Source organism: Scyliorhinus canicula, chromosome 17, assembly GCF_902713615.1.
Source record: "Scyliorhinus canicula chromosome 17, sScyCan1.1, whole genome shotgun sequence".
Lineage (NCBI taxonomy): Eukaryota > Metazoa > Chordata > Chondrichthyes > Carcharhiniformes > Scyliorhinidae > Scyliorhinus > Scyliorhinus canicula.
Genome location: NC_052162.1, coordinates 126378245 through 126394161, shown reverse-complemented (window position 1 = coordinate 126394161; position 15917 = coordinate 126378245). Strand labels below are relative to the sequence as shown.

The 15917-nt window shown below is 44.9% G+C and overlaps 2 protein-coding genes across 4 annotated transcripts in view; one reads left to right on the top strand and one right to left on the bottom strand.

Moving 5' to 3' along the window:
- Positions 1-15917, bottom strand: part of LOC119951259 (oocyte zinc finger protein XlCOF6-like) — a 72066-nt gene that overhangs the window by 41078 nt on the left and 15071 nt on the right. Inside the window, exon 3 of the mRNA XM_038774318.1 lies at positions 424-1195. Within this exon, the coding sequence (XP_038630246.1) occupies positions 424-1195 (772 nt within the window). The remainder of the gene's footprint in view (positions 1-423; positions 1196-15917) is intronic.
- LOC119951241 (oocyte zinc finger protein XlCOF6-like) lies at positions 3555-6064 on the top strand. 3 transcript variants are annotated; one of them, XM_038774294.1, is made up of 2 exons: positions 3555-3636; positions 4456-6064. In XM_038774294.1, the coding sequence occupies exon 2, from the start codon at positions 4811-4813 to the stop codon at positions 5498-5500; it is 690 nt and encodes a 229-aa protein (XP_038630222.1). In that variant the 5' UTR covers positions 3555-3636; positions 4456-4810; the 3' UTR covers positions 5501-6064. The 3 variants fall into 3 exon arrangements, with proteins under 3 accessions (XP_038630222.1, XP_038630221.1, XP_038630223.1); XM_038774293.1 differs by having other exon boundaries at positions 3561-3709; XM_038774295.1 differs by having other exon boundaries at positions 3567-3670.

The window sequence follows — 15917 nt, the reverse complement described above, 5'->3', positions numbered from 1 at the left end:
GAATGGTGGAGCAGGCTCGACGGGCTGAATGGCCAACTCCTGCTCCTATATTTCAATGATACAAGGATAGGTAGGGAAGTAAATTGTGAAGAGGACATATGGAGGCTACTAAAGGATATAGATAGGTTAAGTGAATGGAGAGAATCACAAAAGGCGAGTATACAGGTACAGCAAGTAATTAGGAAAGCTAATAGAATGTTATTGTTTATTGTGGGGGAATTGAATACAAAAGTAGGGAGGTTATGCTTCAGTTATACAGGACATTGGTGAGATCACATCTGGAGCACTGTGTACAGTATTGCTCTCATTTAAGGAATGATGTCAATGTGTTGGAAGCAGTTCAGAGAAGGTTTACTGGACTCATAGGTGGAATTGGAGGCTGGTCTTATGAGGAATAATTGGACAGGCTGGGGTTGTGCATACATTCTCCCCAGTGTGAACTCGCTGGTGTGTCTGCAGGCTGGATAATTGACTGAATCCCTTCCCACACTGAGAGCAGGTGAAAGGCCTCTCCCCAGTGTGAACTCGCTGGTGTGTCTGCAGGTTTGATAACTGAGTGAATCCCTTCCCACACACAGAGCAGGTGAACGGCTTCTCCCCAGTGTGAACTCGCTGGTGTGTCTGTAGGTGGGATAACTGGGTGAATCCCTTCCCACACTGAGAGCAGCTGAATGGCCTCTCCCCAGTGTGAACTCGCTGGTGTGTCTGTAGGTGGGATAACTGGGTGAATCCCTTCCCACACTGAGAGCAGGTGAATGGCTTCTCCCCTGTGTGAACTCGCTCATGTGACTGCAGGCCAGATGGATCACTGAATCTCTTCCCACAATGAGAGCAGGCGAACGGCCTCTCTCCAGTGTGAAGACGCTGGTGTATCTGCAGGCTGGATAACTGAGTGAATCCCTTCTCACACTGAGAGCAAATGAACGGCCTCTCCCCAGTGTGAACTCGTTGATGTGTCTGCAGGCTGGATAATTGACTGAATCCCTTCCCACACTGAGAGCAGGTGAACGGCTTCTCCCCAGTGTGAACTCGCTGGTGTGTCTGTAGGTGGAATAACCGAGTGAATGCCTTATCACACGGCGAGCAGGTGAATGGCCTCTCCCCAGTGTGAACTCGCTGGTGTGTCTGTAGGTGGGACAACCGAGTGAATCCCTTCTCACACTGAGAGCAGGTGAACGGCCTCTCCCCTGTGTGACTGCGTCGATGAATCTCCAGCTGTGATGGCGCATTGAATGCCTTCCCACAGTCCCCACATATCCACGGCATGTTTTTGTGTCTCCTTGTATCTCTCAAAGTCAGAAAATCAGTTCAAGTCTCGCCCACACACAGAACACGTGTATGGTCTCTCCCCGCTGTGAATGGTGTGATGTCTTTTCAGGCTGTGTAACTGGTTAAAGCTCTTTCCAGTCAGTGCTCTGGAACACTCTCACTCGGGTGTGTGTGTCTCAGTGCTTTTCCAGTCACAATTATGTTTAAAATCTTTTGATGCTGACCGATTGGGCAAACATTTCTTCTTCCCCTACTCGATTCAAAAGCCGATGATATTCAGGTCCCAAGGAATCTGGTGACTATGTCAGATCGAGAGGTTACTTTTGAAATTTCTGCCTGTAATTCCTCCTCTTCTCATATCCTGTAAAAGGAGTTTACAAAAGACATCACAGTCAGTACAGGATAGAAATTCAGAACAGAAAATTCTAGTTTCGAGAGAACATTTCTTCCATTCTCATTTTCCAATACCTAGTCTCTAATACCTATTTCGCCATACCTAGTCTCCAGGGAGTGGACGCGGAGGGGTGGAGTCTCGGGGCAGTAAGTATAAAAATCTTTTCTCGGGGATTCGCGACCTCATTTCCAGGGAGTGGACTGAGAGGTCCGGATTTTCGGAGCAGAGTAAAAAACCTTTCGCTGGAGATTCGCGGCCTGCTTGCCAGGGAGCAGACTCGGAGGGGCTGAATATTAATACCTTACCACGGGGATCTGTGGGCCAGTCTCCAGGGAACGGACACAGAGGGGTGGATTATCGGAGCTGGGAGTATAAAAACCTTCCCTCGGGGATTTGCAGCCTCGTCTCCAAGGGAACTTGGAGGGGCGGAATATCAGAATTATGAGTATAAAAACCTTACCTCGGAGGCTTGCGGCCCAGTCTCCAGAGAACAGAAGCAGTGAGGCAGATAATCGGAGTTATGATTATAAAACCTTAACTCGAGGATTTGCGGCCTAGTCTCCAGGGAAAGGACTCAGAAAGGCAGGGTATTGAAGTGTTTTTCAAACATTTTTGCCCGGGGCCCATTTTTACCAACCGGTCATCCTTTTTGACTCACGTCAGCCGATCTTTACGACCCACATCGGCTGACCTTTGTGACCCTCGCTGGATGACCTTCGCGATCCACGCGGAGTAACGGAGCTGTGAGTACAAAAACCTTACCTCGGGGATTGGCAGCCTAGTCTCCAGGGAGTGGACTCGGAGGGGCGGAGTATTGGAGCTCTGGGTCTAAATACCTTACCTTGGGGATTTTACTGAAGCTATAAAAAAAAAGCACTCTGCCCCCAACCCCCACCCCGCACCGATCTACCTCAGCACTATTTTCCCACACTATCCCCCATATCCCTCGGTATCGTCAATATCTAGAAACCTATCAATCTCTGTTTTGAAAATACTTGATGACTGAGGTCCCACAGTCCTCTGGGTTTGAGAATTCCAAAGCTTCACCTCACCTCGAGTGAAAAAATCCCTCATCTCAGCCTTTTCTCCAATTTCCTGCCGATTCCCTACAACCCTCGACTCCCTGGTCAATGAGAAATTTGTCCAACTCAGCGGTGAATATATTCAGTGACCCTCAGACTCCACTGGTCCCTGTGGAAGAGAAATCCAGAGACTAACAACCCTGTGAGGGAAGAGATGACTGGAAATATATAACGTAGCTACAGCACAATATTACACAACTGGAAATAATAATAAATGTACTTTACTTCAGAACCATGAATAATATATCGAATCTGTACCATATAACAACACTGGACATTTCTCTGGCCTACATTAATTTACTGCCCGTTAAATGTCATCCATCTCCTGGGAAAACCAGGCCTTAAATTGTGAACATTGGGAAAGAGACCATCATTTTAGCCAGACAAATAAATGTGTCAAGCTGAGGAAACAAAGGGTGTCAATGTCTTTAAGAGAGAGAGAGGCCTGGGCCAAGCTTTCCCGAGTCTGCACCCTCCTTGGATTCACTTCCTTTCCCTTCAGTTGCTGCAAGTGACCAACTGAAGGTGAGAATGAGAAAAGAAATGGAAAGGGGGAGAAAAGAAAGTGTTTTACTCACAGATGTTGGAGACAGGAGGAGGTTTCAGTCTGGGTGAAGCTCAATCTTCAGTCACACAATGGCTGGAGGACAAGAGTCCTTCCGGTCCTCTCGGTTTCCCATTGGTCCATCCGCCGCAGACAGACAAAGAGGCTCATGCTCTGATTGGCTGGAGGCCCTCCGACTCTTCCCATTGGTCAATACCTCAGCCGGAAGGTCAGGGGGCGGGCTCTCAGCCGCACATGCGCAGCCCCGGGGAAGGGGGGGTCACTGAGCGGCTTCTCGCTCTGGCCGGAGCCGTCAGCTGGTTGCCTGGAAACCTTGTCTGGGAAAGGTTCTGTTGTCGGGTGTTTCTTCCTCAATCGACAGTAAATTAATATCAGAGAAATGTCCAGTGTTGTTATATGGTGCATATTAGATATATTATTGATGGTTCTGCAATAAAGTATAATTATTATTATTTCCAGTTGTGTAATATTGTGCTGCACCAATGTTATATATTTCCAGTCATCTCTTCCCTCACAGGGTTGTTAGTCTCTGGATTTCTCTTCCACAGGGACCAGTTGGGTCTGGGGGTCACTGAATATATTCACCGCTGAGTTGGACAGATTTCTGATTGACCAGGGAGTCGAGGGTGATGGGGAACCGGCAGGAAAATGGAGAGAAAGCTGAGATGAGGATGGATTTCCTCACTCGAGGATGTGGTGAAGCTTTGGAATTCTCCACCCCAGAGACCGCGGAGCCTCAGTCATCGAGTATTTTCAAAACCGACATTGATAGGTTCCTAGATGTTGAAGACATGGGGGGAATAGTGTGGGAAAACGGTGCTGAGGTCGATCGGCCAATGATCCCATTGAATTGTTGAGCAGATTCGATGGGTCGAACGGGAGACTGCAGCCGATTTGTTATGGTCCCTGTGTCCTGACAGGAAGGAGTCAGCAGAGATCCGTCAATCAGCCTGAATCAGCACCATCAGGAGAATTGGGAGGGTGAATATTAGATACAGCAGAGTGAGGATAGAGGGAGTGTTTGCAGGTTGGAGATTTACAGCTTACTGGGAATAAGAAGGGAAGAATTTTCCATAAAAATTAAAAATGTCTTTTGAATTTTCATCATGTACTAACAGTGATGTCTTTTACAAATTCTTTTACAGGATATTAGAAGAGGAGGAATTACAGACAGAAATCTCACACGTCACGTCTCGGTCTGACAGACTCAGAGTTTATCATGACCTGAATGCCATCAGCCTTTAAATCTAGAAGGAGAAATGTTTGTCTGTTCTGCCGGCTTCCAATGATTTTAACCATCAGTGTGACTGGAAAAGCACCGAGACACACACACACACCCGAGTGAGAGTGTTCCAGAGCACTGACTGCAGAAAGAGCTTTAATGAGTTACACAGCCTGAAAAAACATCAAATGCACAGCAGGGAGAGAGAGTAGATGCATTCCGTTTGATCAAGGCTCTAACTGAATATCCAACTGGAGAGATACAAGGAGACAAAAAACATGGAGAAACCTTGGAAATGTGTGGACTGTGGGAAGACATACAGAACCCCATCTAAGCTGGAGATTCATAGACGCAGTCACACTGGGGAGAGGCCGTTCACCTGCTCTCAGTGTGAGAAGGGATTCACTCAGTCTTCCAGCCTGCAGAGACACCAGCGAGTTCACACTGGGGAGAGGCCGTTCACCTGCTCTCAGTGTGAGATGGTATTCACCACTTTATCCATCCTGCAGAGCCATCAGCGCATTCACACTGGGGAGAGGCCATTCACCTGCTCTCAGTGTGGGAAGGGATTCACTTGGTTATCCCACCTCCAGAGTCACCAGCGAGTTCACACTGGGGAGAGGCCTTTCATCTGTTCTCAGTGTGGGATGGGATTCACTCAGTTGTCTAACCTGCAGAGACATCAGGAAGTTCACACTGGGGAGAGGCCGTTCACCTGCTCTCAGTGTGGGAAAGGATTTGCTCAGTTATCCACCCTGCAGTCACACCAACGAGTTCACACTGGGGAGAAGCCATTCACCTGCTCTCAATGTGGGAAGGGATTCACTGAGTTATCCAGTCTGAAGTCACACCGGCGCGTTCACACTGGGGAGAAGCCATTCACCTGCTCTCAATGTGGGAAAGAATTCAGATATTCATCCAGCCTGTGGAAACATCAGCGACTTCACAATAGGGAGAGGGCATTGTAGAAATAGGCCCAGGGTGGGGGTACCTGCAATATATATATGTATATTAAATGTCTAATATTCTGAATATGTATTATTTTCTACATACACATTCACAATATATAATCCTAAATCAAAATGTAATGTAGCAGCCATTGAGGCATCATGGGATAGCCAGCTGACTTGGCCACATTCCTTGTGAAGGGGTTCACACAGAGAGCTGAACTCCCCTTATCGGCAGCCCTCGAGCAGCTGCCTGTGAGGAATGCTGCCTGTAATACCAGCCCGTAATGAGGTTAAGATAAGAGAGTCTTAGTTTGGGAGATATCAAGACGACCCAAGGATAGTTAAGGGGCCTGTAAAACACCACGAGGGGGCCTCTGTCTGTTTATGACCACGCAACCCCATGCTGCCTACTAACCAATAATTGTTACAATTGAATTGTGTCCAGCCGAGCTGAGCTGTGTAACTGTTTGGATTGTGTAAATATTGATAACTTTCTTTGTGCATTCACAAAGAGCTGCATGGTGAGATCCGTGGCTGGCACCCTGCCGGTGTTAAATCAATAAACTGTTTGATGTTTGGGCAGACCCGAGTATTGAGTGATTCTTTTGGATTCGCGCTAACACCATTCATCTCTCAAATTTGATGACAACACAAAAATAGGTGGAAAATGCAAACTCCACACAGTCACCCGGGGACAGAATTGAACCCGGGTCCCTGGCATTGTGCTAGCCACTGTGCCGCCGACCGAAATTATTCAGAAAATGAAATGAAAAATGAAAATCGCTTATTGTCACGAGTAGGCTTCAATGAAGTTACTGTGACAAGCCCCTAGTCGCCACATTCTGGCGCCTGTCCGGGGAGGCTGGTACGGGAATCGAACCGTGCTGCTGGCCTGTTTGGTAAGCCAGTGATTTAGCCTAGTGAGCTAAACCAGCCCCTTGAGCTAAACCAGCCCCTTCCAGAAAAGCTGAAGGAGGACATTTATTTTATCCTGGATAGTAAATTGTGTCTTTTCTACCATTCCAGGTGGATGTAAAATAAACATTTGTCTCTGTTCCATTGAGTCTACAGCACAGGGCCAGGCCAGTTGGCTCAACTGGTCTCTGTCAGTATTTATGCTCCACATGAGCCACCACCCACCCCTCTTCATCTCCCCCCATCAGCATCTCCTTCTATTACTTTCTCCCTTGTCAAGATACAGGAGTAAAAGGAAGATTGAAGAATTGAGGAAAATCCAGATTAAAAAATAAAATTGGAATAAAATAAAATAAAGAATTGAAAAAAGGGAACCAATCAGAGTGTCTCCGTTTGAAGATGTTTTTGATATGCTAATTAGCTTAGCAGCAGGAAAATAAGTGTTTACTTAAGTGACTAAGGGGAAAACAATGGTGGATAGAAATAGGTGTTAGAGCTGTAGAAGAGGTGAATTCAAAGTGGAGAGATAAGCATATAGTTCACACTATATATTAAAAGCCTGTCCAAGGTGTTAGTGAGAAAGAATAACATCCAAGGCAAAAACAGTTTCTCCCCAGTAGGGTTAATGGGAGACAGGAGGAGAGAAGAGAGAGAGAGAAACTGCAAACAAACAGAACTCCAGTCAGAAAGCTGCTGGTTCTTAGATTCCTCAGAGAACAATTGTGCTCAATGGAAGAAAGACTCTCCCAATCCTGCAGATAACTCATGGGTGGTAACTTTCTGCTGGGTTTCGCTCATATTAGTTCGATAATATTTGGCTGTGGCTTGGGAAAGGGCTAATTGTCAGTGCCCAGCAGCACAGACAGCTGGGAACAGAGGATAACTTCATCAGATACTGTGTGTGTATGACCATAATTAATAATAATCATCTTTATTGTCACAAGCAGGCTTACATTAACACTGCAATGAAGTTACTGTGAAAAGCCTCTAGTTGCCACATTCCGGCGCCTACTCGGGTCACAGAGGGAGAATTCAGAATGTCCAATTCACCTAACAGCACGTCTTTTTGGAATTGTGGGAGGAAAAGTGTGAGGTTATGCACTTTGGAAGGAGGAATTTAGGCATAGACTATTTTCAAAATGGGGAAATGCTTAGGAAATCAGAAGCACAAAGGGACTTGGGAGTCCTTGTTCACTATTCTCTTAAGGTTAACGTGCAGGTTCAGTCGGCAGTTAGGAAGGCAAATGCAATGTTAGCATTCATGTCAAGAGGGCGAGAATACAATACAAGGGATGTACTTCTGAGGCTGAATAAGGCTCTGGTCAGTCCCCATTTGGAGTAATGTGAGCTGTTTTGGGCCCCGTATCTAAGGAAAGATGTGCTGGCCTTGGAAAGGGTCCAGAGGAGGTTCAAAAGAATGATCCCTGGAATAACAGCTTGTCGTATGAGGAACGGTTGAAAACTCTGGGTCTGTACTCGTTGGAGTTTAGAAAGATGCGGGGGTTTCTTATTAAAACTTACAGGATACCGAGGGGCCTGGATAGAGTGGATGTGGAGAGGATGTTTCCACTTGTCAGAAAAACTAGAACCAGAGGACACCATCTCAGATTAAAGGGACGATCCTTTAAAACAGAGATGAGGATGAATATATTCAGCCAGAGGGTGGTGAATCTGTGGAACTCTTTGCCGCAGAAGGTTGTGGAGGCCAAATCACTGAGTGTCTTTAAGACAGAGATAGATAGGTTCTTGATTAATAAGGGGATCGGGGTAATGGGGATAAGGCAGGAGAACGGAGATGAGAAAAATATCAGCCATGATTGAATGGCGGAGCAGACTCAATGGGTCGAGTGGCCTAATTCTGTTTCTATGTCTTATGGAAATCAGAGCACCTGGAGGAAACCCACGCAGACACAGGAAGAATGTGTAGGCTCCGCACAGGCAGTGACCCAAGCCGTGAATTGAACCTGGGACCCTGGTGCTGTGAAGCAACAGTGCTATCCACTGTGCTGCTGCATAGTTAGGTGCACTGTTGTGTATTGTGGTCTTTCTTAATAGAACAGCACAGAACAGGCCCTTCGGCCCTCGATGTTGTGCCGAGCCATGATCACCCTACTCAAACCCACGTATCCACCCTATACCCGTAACCCAACAACCCTCCCCATTAACCTTACTTTTTAGGACACTACGGGCAATTTAGCATGGCCAATCCACCTAACCCGCACATCTTTGGACTGTGGGAGGAAACCGGAGCACCCGGAGGAAACCCACGCACACACGGGGAGGACGTGCAGACTCCGCACAGACAGTGACCCAGCCGGGAATCGAACCTGGGACCCTGGAGCTGTGAAGCATTTATGCTAACCACCATGCTACCGTGTTGCCCGGAGTTAATCCAATCGTAGTTAATTCAATCTCGTTTATTTAATATCTAGTATAAGTGTTGGAGGGAGAACGAACTTACCGTTTATTTGTTAATGTTACTCAATAAAGTATTTGCTTTCTTGTGAGTTTCTTTTATGTTAACAAATATCTTTCATGAATTGATTTCAACAAGACTAGACTTACCCTCACTGGGTTGCATTGCTTTGCTCATTATATCAGTTTGGAAATATACATTACTAAAACCTGGTGCTCCAAGTTACCCTTCTGGGTTTTGGGAAACTCTCACATTTAACATCAGTGGAATTATTATTATTTTTGAAAATAAATTTAGAGTATCCAATTCTTTTTTTTTTCAATTAAGGGACAATTTAGCATGGCCGATCAACCTACCCTGTGTAGTGATCTGCATATCTGTATGTACATAAGGGGTTAATGTATAGACATAACAGCTAAGCAATCACAAGATTGCAGCACTAGAGATGGGTATAAAAAGACAGACTCAAGCCAAAATCCGCCTTTTCATGTGGATAAAGAACCAGAGGTAGCGAGAGATAGCTCAGAGTGTAGGTGTGGTTAATCGTAGTTAATTCAATCTCGTTTATTTAATATCTAGTATAAGTGTTGGAGGAAGAACGAACTTACCGTTTATTTGTTAATGTTACTCAATAAAGTATTTGCTTTAATTGGAAGACTCCGAGTGTTAACATCGAATTAAAGATCATCCTGGCAAGAAGCAAATGAGTAACATAGATTACACAAAGTAATATAACATGGTACCAGGAAATTGATTTCAAGAAAGCTTACCAGATTGATTACATAAGAATTAGAAAGTAAAAAAAGAAAATCCATACCCACCATTTGACTTTGGAAGGCTTCACAGCATTCGGATCCCTCGAAGAACAATTGACTTGATGGACCACGATCAAGTTCCATATTAACTAAAAACTACTGGTAATCTTAACTCAAATTGGAAACTTTTCAAACAGCAATTCCAAATCTTTCTAGAAGCACTGGATTTAACCACCGATACTGAAGCTAGAAAATTAGTTCTGCTTTTATCCATGGCAGGACAGCAAGCTATAGAAATATACAACTCTTTCATTTAATCTGAAGGGGAGGACAAGAGCAAATTAGATGTAATAATTAACAAATTTGATGACCAATGCAAAACGGAGACAAATGAAATCTTTGAGAGATTCAAGTTGAACAAGCGTTTGCAAAAACATGGAGAATCATTCATCAGTTTGGTCACCGATTTAAAATTACTAGCGCAAACTTGGAACTATGCAGCTTTGCATGATTCGCTGATAAGAGATCAGATTGTGTATGGACTATGTGATGAGAGTCCAAGAGAATCATTATTAAGACAGCAAGATTTAACACTGAAAATCGCAATTGAAAAGTGTTTATCACACGAACAAAGTAAAAACCAATATATTGAATTTTATTACCTTGGATAGAGCCCAAAAGTCCACCACGAGGTTAAAGTGGTGTCGCAGGCGGCAGGGAAGCACATTTTAAAAGATAGCTCTCCTGCGCGCGCACACTCCAGGTTTGTATAATTATCAATATCGTCACAACTTGTACAGATATACACATCATTATTTATCTATCTGTTTTGTACAATTTTCTTTAAAACTGTGCCGAAAATATGTAAAAGAAAAAAGGGGGATGTAGTGATTTGCACATCTATGTACACAAGGGGTTAATGCACAGACGTAACAGCTAAGTAATCACTAGATGGCAGCACTAGAGATGGGTATAAAAAGACAGACCCAAGACAGGATCCACTTCTTCGTGTGGAAAGTGACCAGTGACCAGAGGGAGAGATAGCTCAGAGTGTAGGTGTGGTTAATCATGGTTAATTCTTATTCATTCTTGTTCATTTAATATCTAGTGTAAGTGTTGGAGCGAGAAGAAACTCACCGTTTATTTGTTAACGTTACTCAATAAAGTATTTGCTTTAATTGGAAGACTACAAGTGTTAATCAACATCGAATTAAAGATCATCCTGGCAAGAAGCAAATGAGTAACATATATTGCACCAAGTAATATAACGCCCTGCACATCGTTTTTGGTTGTGGGGGGTGGGACGCACACAGACGAGGAGAGAACAGACAAGACTAGGGGCAGCACGGTAGCATGGTGGTTAGCATAAATGCTTCACAGCTCCAGAGTTCCAGGTTCGATTCCCGGCTGGGTCACTGTCTGTGTGGAGTCTGCACGTCCTCCCCGTGTGTGCGTGGGTTTCCTCCGGGTGCTCCGGTTTCCTCCCACAGTCCAAAGATGTGCGGGTTAGGTGGATTGGCCATGATAAATTGCCCGTAGTGTAAGGTTAATGGGGGGATTGTTGGGTTACGGGTATATGTGGGTTTGAGTAGGGTGATCATTGCTCGGCACAACATCGAGGGCCGAAGGGCCTGTTCTGTGCTGTACTGTTCTATATGTGCACTTCAACCATTTAGGACAAAGGCAGAATTCTCTGGATAGTAAATTTAAAAATAAGTTTATTAAATGAAAAAGGTTTACTGAACAACTTTAAGACATTGACTATTTACAACTTCATGTGGGTGATCAGTCTGTAGAAGCGTAACCCTCTCTGGCTCCTTCTTTGACAGTAATTTTTGTGGAATTCAGCCTCAGGAGTTTGGCTCCTTCTTTGAAAGTAATTTCCTTGGAACTCGGCCTTGAGAATCTTCAGTACTTGGCCAACAAGGAAGACCTTCAGAACCTCTACTTTTATCCCCAAAGTGACCATTACCTCACGTCAGAGTTGGGCCTGTTGTAACATGACCATTGGTCAATTTGGCACTAGATTAATTTAATTGGATCCCCAAATTACTGACACCATTTATCTCATATCTTAGACAGGAGTATAATAGAACTGTTTCATACTGTCCCTTTATCTGATTCTGTACAATCCCTTATTCATACAGTTTCAAATTTTGAGGCTAATCAGAGTTTGAAGGTCTCTCTTGCCAGTACATTTATCCTCATTGCACATTCTTTACACACACAGCAATTAAGCTTTTATATTTTTACAGCAAGTAAAACTCAGTCTTTTACTATAACCACTGGTCCATTAACTGTGACTCAATTAAGGATCACTGGTTGCTCAATCATCTGTTTTATCATAGAATTTACAGTGGAGAAGGAGGCCATTCGGCCCATCGAGTTTGCACCGGCTCTTGGAAAGAGCACCTTACCCAAGGTCAACACCTCCACCCTATCCCCATAACCCAGTAACCCCACCCAACACTAAGGGCAATTTTGGACACTATGGGCAATTTATCATGGCCAATTCACCTACCCTGCACATCTTTGGACTGTAGGAGGAAACCGGAGCACCCGGAGGAAACCCACGCACACACGGGGAGGACGTGCAGACTCCGCACAGACAGTGACCCAAGCCGGAATCGAACCTGGGACCCTGGAGCTGTGAAGCACTTGTGCTATCCACAATGCTACCGTGCTGCCCTTGTTACTGACTAGGTAGCTAATTAATACATTTTTTACAAAAACGTTTTCTAATTAAGGGGAAATTTAGCTTGGCCAATCCACTTACCCTGCACATCTTTGGGTTTTGATGGTGAGATCCACCACCAGATCGCAGGCATGGAGAGAATGTGCAGACTCCACACAGACAGTGACCCAAGGCTGGGATATCACCCAGGTCCTTGGCGCCATGATGCAGCAATGTGCCACCATGCCGCTCAGTAGCTAATTAATAAAGGAATCTCAATTAGTACATTGTTACGGATACCTGTTCAACCCTCAACAATGGCCAGGTGGCCAGATCAGATTTTTAATTTTAATGCGGTGCAGAAAGATCGATTTGTTCTGGAAATTGGGCTTGGTTATTTTATAAACAAACTTTATTCCAACAATATTCAAACTTTTACTTTAGCTGACACTAACAGATTACATACAGTTTCTTAACCTTAACAAACAAGTTCTGATTAAACCACATTTTACATGAAACATAATAATAATATTTATTGTCACAAGTAGGCTTACATTAACACTGCAATTAAGTTATTGGGAAAAGCCCCTAGTCATTTCGACGCCTGTTCGGAAACAGAGGGAGAATTCAGAATGTCCAAATTACCTAACAGCACATCTTTCGGGACATACAGCTCTCATTCCACTTACAGGGGAAGGCAAAGATAATACTTATATTTACAAAGAAATTCTCTCATGTAAGTCAAGTTCCTTTAGAATGCTTTTCAAATATATGGAACTGGAGCAAATTCCTTCATGACCTCTCTGGGTGATTTCCATAGCCGTCTGCTGTAACTGTTCAAAACGGCATTTAGACCACAAGACATAGGAGCAGAATTAGGTCACTCGGCCCATCGAGTCTGCTCCGCCATTTAACCATGGCTGATATTTTTCTCATCCCCATTCTCCTGCTTTCTCCCCATAACTCCAGATCCCCTTATTAATCAAGAACCTATCTATCTCTGTCTTAAAGACACTCAGTGATTTGGCCTCCACATCCTTCTGCGGCAAAGGGTTCCACAGATTTACCACCCTCTGGCTGAAATAATTCTTCCTCATCTGCTTTAAATGATTGTCCCTTTAGTCTGAGATTGTGTCCTCTGGTTCTAGTTTTTCCTACAAGTGGAAACATCCACTCCACGTCCACTCTATCCAGGCCTCGCAATATCCTGTAAGTTTCAATAATATCCCCCTCATACTTCTGAATTCCAATCAATACAGACCCAGAGACCTCAACCATGCCTCATATGACAAGCTGTTCATTCCAGGGATCATACTCGTGAACCTCCTCTGGATCCTTTCGAAGGCCAGCACATCCTTCCTTAGATATGGGACCCAAAACCACTCACATTACCCCAAATGGGGTCTGACCAGAACCTTATACAACCTCAGAAGTACATCCCTGCTCTTGTATTCTAGCCCTCTTTACATGAATGCTAACATAACATTTGCCTTCCTAACTGTCGACTGAACCTGGACATTAACCTTAAGAGAATCTTGAACTAGGACTCCCAAGTCCCTTTGTGCTTCTGATTTCCTAAGCCTTTTCCCATTTAGAAAATAGTCCATGCCTCCATTCTTTCTACTAAGGTGCATAACTTCACACTTTTCCACATTATATTCCATTTTCCATATTTTTCCCTCTCCCAGTAGATCCAAGACTTTCTGCAGCTCCCTTGCTTCCTCAATAATGGTCCTTCTGTATATCTTTGTATCATCTACAAACTTAGTAACAGTTCCCTTAGTTTCTCCTTCCAGATCGTTAATGTAGATTGTGAAAAGTTGTGATCCCAAAACCAACCCGAGACACACCACTAGTCAGCGGCTGCCATCCTGAAAAATACCCCTTTATCCCTACTCTCTGCCTTCTGCCAGTCAGCCAATCCTCTCTATCCATGCCAGGATCTTACCAGGAAGACAGAGTACTGGGCTAATGGTAAGATTCTTGGTAGTGTGGACGAGCAGAGAGATCTCGGTGTCCATGTCCATAGATCCCTGAAAGTTGCCACCCAGTTGAGAGGGTTGTTAAGAAGGCGTAAGGTATGTTAGCTTTTATTGGTAGAGGAATTGAGTTTCGGAGCCATGAGGTCATGTTGCAGTTGTACAAAACTCTGGTGCGGCCGCATTTGGGGTATTGCGTGCAGTTCTGGTCGCCACATTATAGGGAGGATGTGGAAGCATTGGAAAGGGTACAGAGGAGATTTACAAGGATGTTGCCTGGTATGGAGGGAAGATCATATGAGGAAAGGCTGAAGATTTGAGGCTGTTTTCGTTAGAGAGAAGAAGGTTAAGGGGTGACTTAATTGAGGCATACAAGATATGATCAGAGGATTAGATAGGGTGGACAGTGAGAGCCTTTTTCCTCGGATGGTGATGTCCAGTACGAGGGGACATAGCTAAATTGAGGGGAGATAGATATAGGACAGATGTCAGAGGTGGATTCTTTACTCAGTGAGTAGTAAGTGCGTGGAATGCCCTGTCTGCAACAGTAGTAGACTCGCCAACACTAAACACATTCAAATGGTCATTGGATAAACATATGGATGATAAGGGAATAGTGTAGAGGGACTTTAGAGGGGTTTCATAGGACGGCGCAACATCGAGGGCCGAAGGGCCTGTACTGCGCTGTAATGTTCTATGTTCTATGTAACACCACGGGCTCATAACTTATTTAACAGTCTCTATACACCTTGTCAAAGGTCTTCTGGAAATCTAAATAGATCACATCCACTGTTTCTCCTTTGTCTAATTTCCTTGTTACCTCCTCAAAGAACTCCAACAATTTGTCAGACATGACCTCCCCTTGACAAAGCCGTGCTGACTCAGTCCTATTTTGCCATGCACTACCAAGTACTCCACAATTTCATTTTTAATAACAGACTCTAAAATCTTAACAATGATCGAAGTCAGGCTAACCGGCCAATAATTTCCCATCTTCTCCCTCCGTCCCTTTTTAAACAGAGGTGTTACATTAGCCATTTTCCAGTCCTCTGGGACCCTCCCTGCCTCCAATTTATTCCAGCTGCATGATCACCGCCAATGCCTCCACAATCTCCTCAACTATCTATTTTAGAACCCTGGGGTGTAGTCCATTCGCTCCAGGTGATTTATCCACCTTCAGACTTTTCAGTTTTGCCAGAACTTTCTCCTTAGTATTGGCCACTACACTCACCTCTGCCGCCTGATTCTCCTGAAGTTCTGAAATGATTAATGTTCCACTGAAGTGATCTCTTCCGTGTAGCCATCACTGGTGCCTCCTGCTGATTTGATTTGATTTATTATTGTCACATAAGAACATAAGAACATAAGAACTAGGAGCAGGAGTCGGCCATCTGGCAACTCGAGCCTGCTCCACCATTCAATGAGATCATGGCTGATCTTTTGTGGACTCAGCTCCACTTTCCGGCCTGAACACCAGGGGCGGAATTCTCCACTCCCGGGAAAAATCAGGAGGGCCGTCGTGAAGTCGGCCGAGTGTCACGATGGCCTCGGAGGCCGCTCCTCGCCCCCTATTCTCCCCTCCCGGCGGGGCTAGGAGCGGCGCTCCGTAACTCTCGGCCGCGGGGGCATCGGGCCAAGAATGACGCGGCCAGCGCGCCTAATGATGTCAGCCGCGCATGTGCAGGTTGGCCGGCTC